The sequence below is a fragment of the Myxocyprinus asiaticus genome, chromosome 42 (genome assembly GCF_019703515.2).
Source record: "Myxocyprinus asiaticus isolate MX2 ecotype Aquarium Trade chromosome 42, UBuf_Myxa_2, whole genome shotgun sequence".
Taxonomy (NCBI): domain Eukaryota; kingdom Metazoa; phylum Chordata; class Actinopteri; order Cypriniformes; family Catostomidae; genus Myxocyprinus; species Myxocyprinus asiaticus.
This window is the reverse complement of record NC_059385.1, coordinates 332,828-344,419: the sequence shown is the minus strand read 5'-3', so window position 1 is coordinate 344,419 and position 11,592 is coordinate 332,828. Positions and strand designations below refer to the sequence as shown.

Below are 11,592 nucleotides of genomic sequence, written 5' to 3'. Positions count from 1 at the left end.
AGACTCACACATACACTTATAGCAGACTCGACTGTACTGCTCACACTCTGCTGATCTCAGATCAGTTCTAATGTTAACTGATCTCAGATCAGACTCACACATACACTTATAGCAGACTCGACTGTACTGATCACACTCTAATGAGCTCAGATCAGTTCTAATGTTAACTGATCTCAGATCGGTCACAGTCACACCAGCCTCTAATGTACTGATTACGCTCTACTGATCTCAGATCAGACTCCATACATATACTCACACCCGACTCGAAAGTACTGATCACGCTCTGCTGACCTCAGATCAGACTCTACTGATGTCAGTTGCAGCTGCTGCAGTTATCATGCTCTTGTGTTGAATCATCTTACAGTAACTTAAATGGATCAAGTTTCCAATTCCACAAAATATTATTGTGTAAACAGTACCAGTGTGGGTTATGTGAAGGATTTTAATGCATATTGGTTTTGTGTCTTGACAACCTGGAGATTTTAATGATGGAAAGAAAATGTCTTATATAATACTGATCCTTTTACTGTTTACTTTTTATTTTCTCTTTATTTAAGATTACTTTGAAAGATTCCGGTTATGTTTAGAGTTTGTCATCAAATGAAATGTGGAAATATTTCCTGCAGAACCCATTGGAAGGTCATATCGGCTGAATGTGGTTAAGCTGGTTTGATTCGAGCTGAGTTCATGGTTAACCAGCTCATCTAGTTCCCCAGCTGTTCAGCCAAGGTAGTCTACTGCTCTAACCAGGTTAACTTTGCCTAACCTCGACCCCATCCGATGGTGGTCCAGCTGATCAAGTTCAAATAAGTTTGAACTAGATAGAAACCATGTCAAATCAGTGACAGAGTTTATCAGGATTTTGATAGTGTTGAATTGTTCTCCAGATAGGCCTGACACACAGTACAGTTCATTTAGTAGTTCATTAAAAATAAAACTGAGACTACGCAGCAGTTTATAAGCGTAGTGGAACTGAAAGTCAGGTTAAACTGAAGTCTGTTCATATGTTAAATGTGCCATTCAATGTATGTGCATTTGGAAGCAACTACAGCTTGCTTATTGTTATTTAAAAAGATTATTTAACACATTTAAACAACAACTACTAGCCTACGTTCTGTCACTGTAAGAACAGTGTCTTTTTTTTAACCAACAAACAGCACAGCTTAATTTCAAACACAGTATAACCAGTTAAAGTGTCTCTCTACACATTCATTCATATACATTCAAGACACTTTACATACCATAAATATAAATATACTCAATGTCACTGTCAAATGCTCCATTTTATTGCACGGCTCTCTGGAATACTCGATTCTGATTGGTTAATGGTGCCATCTAGTGGTCAGATATTGCTCTGTAACAACCGCACATCTGGGGATTTAGATGTTTCAGACCGTTCATCCGGGCATTGCGAGTCATCTTTCCTGCTTCTCAGATCACTGTGTGATCTCTACAAGTAAGCTTATCAAATAACATAAACGCAAATCAGTATTTTATGTCCATGTATTTATTTATTTGGTCAATAGCTGTGTAATAAGTGGGATAATGTACAGTCAGCCAGTTGTTATCACAAAATAAACCCCTTCGGGATGATGCAAGAGTCATCCTCTTCACATCGGGGTCCTGATCACCCTGTCAAGGTTTATTGTGCAATAACAACTGGCTGACTGTACATTATCCCTTACATATAAACTGTACATTGTAAGGGGTATTGTAAAAATGTGTGTGTGTGTGTGTGTGTGTGTGTGGGCAGGTTTACGAGTGATTTACGTGGTAAGTGGTTTACGAGGACTTTTTTTTAGGTTATAAACTGGTAATTACAAGGGTATTATGCTATAAATGTGATTTATGAGGAAATTTCTAGTGCCCCCATAATTCAAATCACTTAAAAAACATACTAAACGATGTTTTATTGAAAATGTAAAAATGCAGAAAGTGTGTGTGTGTGTGTGTGCGTGTGTATATGTGCGTGTGTATTTGTGTGGGTGTATCTGTGTGGGTGTGTGTGTATGAGTGTGTGTGCGTGTGTATGTGTGTGTGTGTGTATGTATGAGTGTGTGTGTGCGTGTGTATTTGTGTGTGTATGTGTGTGGGTGTATCTGTGTGGGTGTGTGTGTATGAGTGTGTGTGTGTGTGTATGTGTGTGTGTGTGTGTGTATTTGTGTGTGTATTTGTGTGGGTGTATCTGTGTGGGTGTGTGTGTATGAGTGTGTGTGTGTGTATGTGTGTGTGTGTGTGTGTGTGTGTGTGTATGAGTGTGTGTGTGCGTGTGTATTTGTGTGTGCGTGTGTATGTGTGTGTATAAAACAAAGTAAGTTCATAAGAGTAAGGAACTTAAATACATTTATAATATAAAAATAGATTAACTTAAATTATAAAACAGGAATAATAGATAAAAAAAACAAATTAAACAACAAAACAAAAATAAAACCTACAGATAACATACTCAAGCAGTTACCTTTCTCTTGAGACATAATTCTGTTCAATAAAAGAGACGTTTTTATCGCTTTATTGTTAGATGTAGAGAATAGGGAGTCATAAAACAATTTAAATCTATACAAAAAAGACTAAAGTTGGGTTTTGAAGCAGTAACTTTGCATTTTATATATATAAAATTGCATGTAAAGGGTTAACACTTTTAACAAATCATCCCATCCAAACCAATATCCCAGTTTAAAAACAATACAGTCATAATCCCACAAATCAAAAGTTTGTTATAATTTCAGAGAAATACAATATATATGTTACAGTATTCAGTAATTCATTATTTCCCCCTCATAAAAGTAGTGACTTTTAACAGTTAAAACTATGGCGAAATAAAACCAAAATAAAAGTCTTTTGTCGCTGTCGCAACTTCCGGTGTGTGTTTCCTGTGATCATTACGGAGCAGATTTGATTTCTGTGAATTAAAGTTTCATTAATGTTATTAAGCGTGTGAAATGGCCACGTTTTTCGGTGAAGTTTTATCGGTGTACTCGCGCGCTGTTGAAGAAGATGAATATGATGACATGACGAAAGAAAACGAGGAAGACGAAGAAATCCGACGACAAATAGAGGAGAAGAGGTGCAACATGATCGATTTATTATTCATCTCTTATCATATGTTTTATGTTTGAGCTGGAAAGTGAGTCCAGTGAGATTTAAAAGTGCTTTCAGAAGAGTGCACACGAGACTTTCAGTTTCAGTTCAGCTGCTGCACGTGTTTCTGATTAATATGATCAAACACAGTGATCAATAATATCAGCTCTCACTGTCTGCAGCTCATTATGTCTCACATATTTTTAGACAATTTATAATATATTGTAATATTAATTATATTTTTTATTTAATAAGATCACAATGTGATATAACATTACGTTTATAAATTATATTTTTATTTAATATTTATTACAATATATTATAACATTAGTTGTGTATAAATTATATTGTTATTTCATATATTACAATATATTATAATATTAATGATGTTTATATATTATATTTTTATTTAATAATATCACACTATATTATAACATTAATGATGTTTATAGATTATAAATGTTTTAATAAATATTACAATATATTATAATATTAATTACATTTATAAATTATATTTTATAAATGTACATTACAACATATTATATCATTACTTATATTTATAAATTATATTGTTATTTCATATATTACAATATAATATAACATTAATGATGTTTATAGATTATAAATGTTTTAATAAATATTACAATATATTATAACATTAATTACATTTATAAATTATATTTTATAAATGTACATTACAACATATTATATCATTACTTATATTTATAAATTATATTGTTATTTCATATATTACAATATATTATAATATTAATGATGTTTATTAATTATATTTTTATTTAATAAGATCACAATATAATATAACATTAATGATGTTTATAAATTATATTTGTATTTAATATTTATTACAATATATTATAACATTAGTTGTGTATAAATTATATTGTTATTTCATATATTACAATATATTATAATATTAATGATGTTTATATATTATATTTTTATTTAATAATATCACACTATATTATAACATTAATGATGTTTATAGATTATAAATGTTTTAATAAATATTACAATATATTATAACATTAATTACATTTATAAATTATATTTTATAAATTTATATTACAACATATTATATCATTACTTGTATTTATAAATTATATTATTTATGTAATACAAATATTACAATATTTTATAATATTAATAATGTTTATAAATATTTTTTATGTAATATATATATATGACTATATATTATAACATTAATTTTGTAAATACATTATATTTTTATTTAATATATATATATATATATATATATATATATATATATATATTACTATATATTACTATATATTATAACCAGTGTTGGGTGTAATGCATTACTGTAAATTACTTTTTCATTGAAAAAAAAAGTAAAGTAAGGGATAACTCTTAATTTTTCAGTATTTAATTACAGTTACTTCTGATGTAATTGTGTTAAATACTGTATAGACTCTAGAACAATTCTATATAAAACAATAGTGAATTTAAAATCGAAATTTAACGTTTAAAGCTAGGATGTGTAATCCAGAGAGGCTAGCAGTTAGCAAGCTAGCTTTGAAAGCATAGAGCCCACCCTCGTGTCTCCAAAGCCACGCCTCCTCCAGCGTGGAAAAGCAATGCCAATGTTAATTCTGCTTTTAGCATCGTTTGGACCGAATGCAATGATTGGTTGATCATTTTTTAGTCCTGTCCCTTCCACAGAAGAGATATATATATATATATATATATATATAAAATTACATTTAGAGCACTTAAATTATTGATTGCTATCAGGATGTGAAGAGACTTTCAACCAGCATAACAAAAAAAAATTCGGGAAAAGATTGCACACCTTAGCTTTAATGTTCTCTAATTTAATGTTTTCTAATTTAACGCTGCCCCTTTAAATCTTTGGCCAGTTCATGAATAATTTATTTGATTTTATATGATTTATTTGAAAGAATTAAAAGAACAGTTTCATGTTTATTCTTGTATTTTTCATCTGGTCGAGGTTGATCAGGGTTTTAGAAAGTAATTAGTAATAAGTAATGCAGTTACTTTTGGGACAGAGTAATTAGTACAGTAATCTAATTACACTGTAGAAGATGTAATTAGTAGTTAGTAATTAATTACTTACCCAACACTGATTATAACATTAATGATGTTTATAAATTATATTTTTATGTAATATATATCACAATATATTATAACAGTAATTTTGTATATACATTCTGTTTTTAGCTAATAAATATTACAATATGTTATAATATTAGTTATGTTTATAAATGGTGTTTCTGATCTTTGTTAATAGTATAAATGTTGTATTTCAGGTCAGTTCATGTGCAGTGGATGAACTCACAGTCACACAGTGAATCTCTGCAGTGTTCTGATCTGATCATCAGTGTCGGTCCAAACGCCTCCGGTGAGACATCATCACACTGTATTCAGCCAGAGTTCATATGAACTTCAGCCGGAACTGAAACTCTTGTGTGTTTACAGGCTTCATCTCAGCGTATGTGTTGAGTTCTGGCGGCTGGTCAGCGGTCGGGTGGGTTTCTCTGTGGAATGAGCGGAGTCACGGGTCCAGCCGGCCACACACAGCTCCAGCACCTGGAGAACCGGCCTGTGTTCTGTACCAGCAGAAGCAGAACCCCTCTGTGAGTCAATGACGGACCTTACTCACCTCTCCTTATACTTCATATGTGCATTATATTTAACATGTATGTTGTGTTGTCTGTTAAGGTGGTGATATGTCAGTGCACCTGTTATGTTGCTGAAGATCAGCTCTTCCAGTGGGCGGAGAAGGTGAGCCATCATATTCCATCAATAACTGTTTCAGAGAGAGCTTGTACGCTACTGAATGTGAATGATGCTGATGTCAGTGATGTTTTGGCCTTAATTACACCAGGTATTAAGATCTTTAGGTCTTAAGGGATCCAATCACAAGTGGACAAGTGAGACACAGCACTGGAATGTAATAGGAATGTAATCTATGTCCATGGTTGTTTCACAGATATTTAAAAAAACATAACATTTTCCACAAATAAATAAATAAATAATCACAAAAAAATGTCATGTTAGTAGACACTTCCACTTTGAAAGTGTACGCAACATGATCATTAATTTCAATAACAATTTTTATAATTATCGTGAATTTTTGAGTCAAGAATATGAAGAAGTTTTCTCAGGGTTACACCAAATGACCTGAACAACATTTAAATAATATGACAAAATAATGATATATTTGTTTAAAAATGTACAGTCATGAGGGTCTAAATGGTTCCTCTCTGTTTTAGGTTTTTTTGTCAACAGAATGGTTTACCCACATGACTTTGATTTACTGGGAAAATGTTTTTTAAATATGAATCATATTTTAAAACAAAATTGTTTCACTGCTAATTTGTTTATAATAAAAGATGATTCTGCATGGCTCATGCCAACATTTCTTTTTTTTAAGAATATCAGCTTTGAGACTTTATTTTATCTCTTGGAGAGTTGCACCACATGACATGTTTTACTTTAAACCCCATAAAAAATATCAAAATGACTCAGAAATAATAATAATAAAAACATATTCCTCATATCAGAGGCGTATTCAAGTTCAGTTTTGTGTGTATTGCATTTGTAATGTATTTTTGAATAATTGAATAGATCTGGTAAAGAAATGTGCATCACATCATTGACCCATTAACACGTGTCTCACATGTGTCTCCTGTGACCACATGTGTTCACATTTCAAAGGGAGCGTCTCTGATTTCATGATGACATAAAGTGCAAATAAATAAAAATAAAACACAGACATGTCGGCACAATCTTAATCTTACTGCAAATGTGTCGTTTTGTGCAGATCTGAATTAATTGAGCTTCAGATGTGCTTCACATGATCTGCATGTTGATATCAAACCAAACATGTTCCGTATAGCTTTGTGCATGTGTATATTTGGGGCTTTATCCTTTTTACCTTTCGATTAGGCATTGCTTTTCTTTAAAAGCCACATGTAACCCATGTTTTAGCTCAGTGTTTGATTGACAGGTGAGGAGGTGGTCCTTTAGTTGTTATTTGGATGCATCAGCACACAACAGCGTTTACACTACAAATGCAATGTGGTCACATCCAATCAGAAGCAGTTTTGGACCCTGTTTACACCAAGACACATTTTAATAGCAGGTGTAAATGTTGTGCAGGTGTTGGGTTGTGTTCAGAAGAGAGATCTGCATGTGAGCGTGCTCTCTGACTGCGCTGTGACCGAATATAAAACATCAGACTACCTGAGTGGGAGCAGCACACCTTTCCTGTGCGCTCTGAAGACCAGCACTCACACGGGTCGCGTGGCGTGTCCTCTGCTCGAGCAGCCCAACATCATCACTGGACTACCTGCAGCAGGTAATGCAACACTGCAGCGCTTGCAACTCTTACATGCACACGAGTCAAACCAGTGTTAAAATAATGTGTGTGTGTGTCAGTTCTCAGTCACTGTCAGGTTCACAGGATTCCGGCCGTCCTGTATCAGTGTTACAGTGATGTCACGCACCCAGACTCCGTTACCATGGAAACATATAAACCTGCACTCGCGTGTCTGAGCGCCGCAGTGAAGGTGAGTGAGACACTTGGACAGAATCTGTATGTGTAACTGTGTCATGTTTATGGCAGATGTTCATGATATAAAAGAAGAAAACCACTGCACACATGATAGATTATCAGCAGGTGCACTGGAAAAAACACTGAAGCAAATTAATACAAAAATAATTCAGAAAACTGCTGCTAGCAGATAACATGTGACCTTCGTCAGGTATTTAAAAGCCATAAATGAATCGCCTGCCAGTTTAAAATATAGAGTAGCCAATCAAAATGAGTTACAAACAGTCATGGCCAATGACAATCGAAGCTTTATACCAAAGAAAGAAAAACAGGGGAATACACCTCCTATTCCAAAAACATAACATTCAAATAAACCATGACACTAAACAAATTACTGCAGTATAATATCTATCGAAAACCAAACATAGTGATACAAATACAATATATAGGATAAATCTCTTCACACAGATGTTTCTAATATCAAATGTGTCTCTGTCTGTGTTCCAGTGTGACGAGTGTCCCAGTGCAGAGATTCTGCAGAAGTTCACACGTGTCAGTGAAGTCCAGAGTAATCTGTACACATAGATGACATGCAGAACACGTGTGCAAAAATTATCTGTTGATTTGAACTGTTTTATAATTGCATTACGACATACATTAAAGCTGTTATTTTATTTTGGGGTGATGAGGATTTTTTTCTCCATGTCTGACCAAGTGGATTTTCTCAGAGTTTGAGCACTAGGTGGCGCTAACATCCAGTTTGAGAAACAAGGACTATAAAACAACAACACTTAACTGCTATATGATGGGGACAAATATTACATTTTATAACTAGCTTTACTCGTTTTATAATAAAAGTGAAAGATTGCATATATATATATATCTGTACATCAGGGTCAGAAATTAAAGGTGCCTCTAACAGTGATGAATACAGTAAATAATGCCCCCGAAATTCTAAATATAGGGGGTAAAATGCCCCATAATGAACTCCTCTATTCAGGTCTAATTATACATAGACTCCTTTTACAGTATGAGTTGCTGTTTGAATTTTGAGTTTATCAGTTTGATTTAAAGTATTGAACACTAAAGGATGACACTTTATATTTGATATTTGGCTGGACAAAAATGCCCATTGAAATCAAATCCAAATATGATATACCTATGAATGATATTACTTTGATTGGGCAATATAATTCAAATTAATTTAAGATGGTTTTGAACAAAACATCTGAAACAGGAAAACATTGCTTTTGTGACAACTTGCCCCAGTTTACCCATAGAAGACCATAAATGGGTCGTGTTTTTACTTAAATGCGCTGAAACATTAAAAGTAATAAAGTTAACATTTAGTTTACATTGTGTCTTGTTTCTGAACACTGAAAGAACACCTGCGACACTTCTATGTTATAATGAATATTATATTCAGAGAAATATGAGATGCATTTGCTGTGTTCTCCTCGAGTTTCAGCTCCCATCTGCTGATGAATCAATGAAACATTCAGTTGAACATTCAGTGAGATTTGTCACAGCGATGCTGCGAGTGTGAAGATGTTTAGTGGGAATGGTGTGAATTCTCACAGTGTGTCCGTGTCAAAGATCTCAGATTTTTCCTACGCTCACTGATGCTGCTAATACAGCTGCTCTTACACACACAAACACACACAAACACACACACTCACTCACACACACTCACTCACACACTCACACACACAAACACACACATAAACACACACACAAACACACACGCACACACACACACTCACTCACACACACAAACACTCACACACATAAACGCACACAAACACTCACACACTCACTCACACACACACTCACACACACTCACTCACACAACACACACACAAACACACACACTCACAAACACATACACACACACACTCACTCACACACACAAACACTCTCACACACACTCACTCACTCACATACACACACACACTCACTCACACACACAAACACACGCACAAACGCACACACAAATACACACACACTCACAAACAAACACACACTCACATACACACACACACACACACACACTCACTCACACACACACTCTCTCACATACACTCACTCACACACACACACTCACACATTCTCTCACACACATTCTCTCACACACACTCACTCACACACACACACACACATTCTCTCACACACACTCACTCACACACACACACACACTCACTCACACACTCACACACACACTCTCTCACACACACTCACTCACACACACACAAACACACACACACAGACACTTTTGCGGATTGAAACATTTTATACTGTGTCAGCTAGTTTTCCATCAAAAGAGGAAATCCAGGCAGACTAAAGAAAATCCTGCCCTCAGGATGAGCTAATTCTTGACTTTTGTTCATAATTTTGCAACACTCATTTAAATGGGGACATACCATAGACTTATATAGTTTTTAAAAATGGCTAATAACCATACACACTCTCTTCTGAACACAATTCTGTCCCTAAAGAATAGTGAAGGAAACACATATACATGCAGTATGTTTCTGTGATGAGTGAGTGATGTGTGTGTGTGTGCTCTGCTCTCTTGAACTGTGTGTTAGGTTTATATGTTTGTGTGTTTGATTAGAATTTTCAGTTGTGTGTGTGTGTGTGTGTGTGTGTTGGGAAAGTCCCTGCATTGCTGCACGTCACACCCATTACTGCAGCTCTCACCTTAATAGGTAAAAAGTTGCTGCAAGCGCTGATAGGAATCATGCAAATGATGATACCAGCTAACAGGAACTACAGGAAGTTATTGTCGAACAGCATGTGTGAGCTGTTTCTGTTCATAATGTCGAGCAGCTCTTTATAACAGTGTCTATGAATGCTTCATAAACGCAGGTGTGTCTGTCTGTGTGTACTGTTCTACATGTTTCAGTGATGTGTGACCCATTAACAGACTTTATCTGCTACAGTTTATCAATAATTAACTCTGACAGCTTGATGACGATTCTTTCATATCGGTGATGTGTCTGAGTTTCATGTTGAATCAGTAAACGCGTTCACATGCATCAGCAGCAGTATTGAACCACACGGTACATCAGGCCTCAGCGGCCCGTTCTGACGCCACATGACTGAAATGCGTAAATGTTTTCCAGCAGCAGCAGCACAGTGTTGTGTGTTGTGGTTTTGAGCACAGAGTTTGATTCGCTGATTTGTGCACAAAACAGAGGAAGTTCACACAAGTGCCGCATGAGCCCCGGCTCATTTCTGCTGTGCCCCAGTAAAGTCTGACGAAGCAGATTACCGTATACTGACCTGAGAAACAATATTTTACCAATCAGAATAAGCTGTTTGTGTACTATTTCTGTTGGCTGTTTAGAATCAATACTAGTTACTTGATTCACTAATGAATCACTCATTTGAGTCGTTTTTTTCCATGAATCAAACGGTGTAACCAAATGGTCAGAATCAGTTTGCGATTCAGTACGAGTCATTCTGACAATGACGATGTTTACAAGCTACAGTCTTCATCTCTCTGTCCAAGTATACATGACAGTATGCGCAGTCGAATCACTGAAGGACACTAGCAGAAAATTAATGCACAAAATATAAAACAATTACCACTGTATTACATAATGTTTTTAGCACATGTACACTATGTTGGAGTGCCATGCAAATACAATATTACAATATATACAAAATACAGTATATGGTGATCATTTAGAAAATGGTGTTGCCACAGCAAGTTATTTTATTTTTTTAAGATAATTAATTGAAGTGCTTTGTAGTCCATAGTTACATTAATGCTACACAAAATAGTGCACTCAGTATCTTTTGTCTTTGTGTCATCTTGGACTGACAATCGACAGCATTTGTGTCATAATGTTGATTACCACAAAAATTAATTTCGTCTCGTTCCTCCTTTTCTTTAATAAAAGCACAAATGTGTGTTCCAGTGAGACACTTACAATGGAAGTCAATGGGGT

The 11,592-nt window shown here is 34.6% G+C and overlaps 2 protein-coding genes across 9 annotated transcripts in view; one reads left to right on the top strand and one right to left on the bottom strand.

Annotated features, from left to right (window-relative positions):
* The window catches only part of LOC127433095 (ATP-sensitive inward rectifier potassium channel 15-like), a 344,355-nt gene that overhangs the window by 209,422 nt on the left and 123,341 nt on the right, over positions 1–11,592 (bottom strand). The gene's annotated exons all lie outside the window — the stretch shown is intronic.
* On the top strand, positions 2,850–8,310 carry psmg1 (proteasome (prosome, macropain) assembly chaperone 1). The gene is made up of 7 exons (XM_051684766.1): positions 2,850–3,064; positions 5,388–5,479; positions 5,557–5,714; positions 5,800–5,862; positions 7,243–7,441; positions 7,522–7,652; positions 8,144–8,310. The coding sequence occupies exons 1-7, from the start codon at positions 2,940–2,942 to the stop codon at positions 8,219–8,221; spliced, it is 846 nt and encodes a 281-aa protein (XP_051540726.1). The 5' UTR covers positions 2,850–2,939; the 3' UTR covers positions 8,222–8,310.

Excerpts from the sequence above, each read along its gene's own strand:
- psmg1 (XM_051684766.1), top strand. The coding sequence starts at position 2,940 with ATGGCCACGTTTTTCGGTGAAGTTTTATCGGTGTACTCGCGCGCTGTT. Across the intron at positions 5,480-5,556 it reads TGTCGGTCCAAACGCCTCCG|GCTTCATCTCAGCGTATGTG; the intron begins GTGAGACATCAT and ends GTGTGTTTACAG. Across the intron at positions 7,653-8,143 it reads GTCTGAGCGCCGCAGTGAAG|TGTGACGAGTGTCCCAGTGC; the intron begins GTGAGTGAGACA and ends TCTGTGTTCCAG.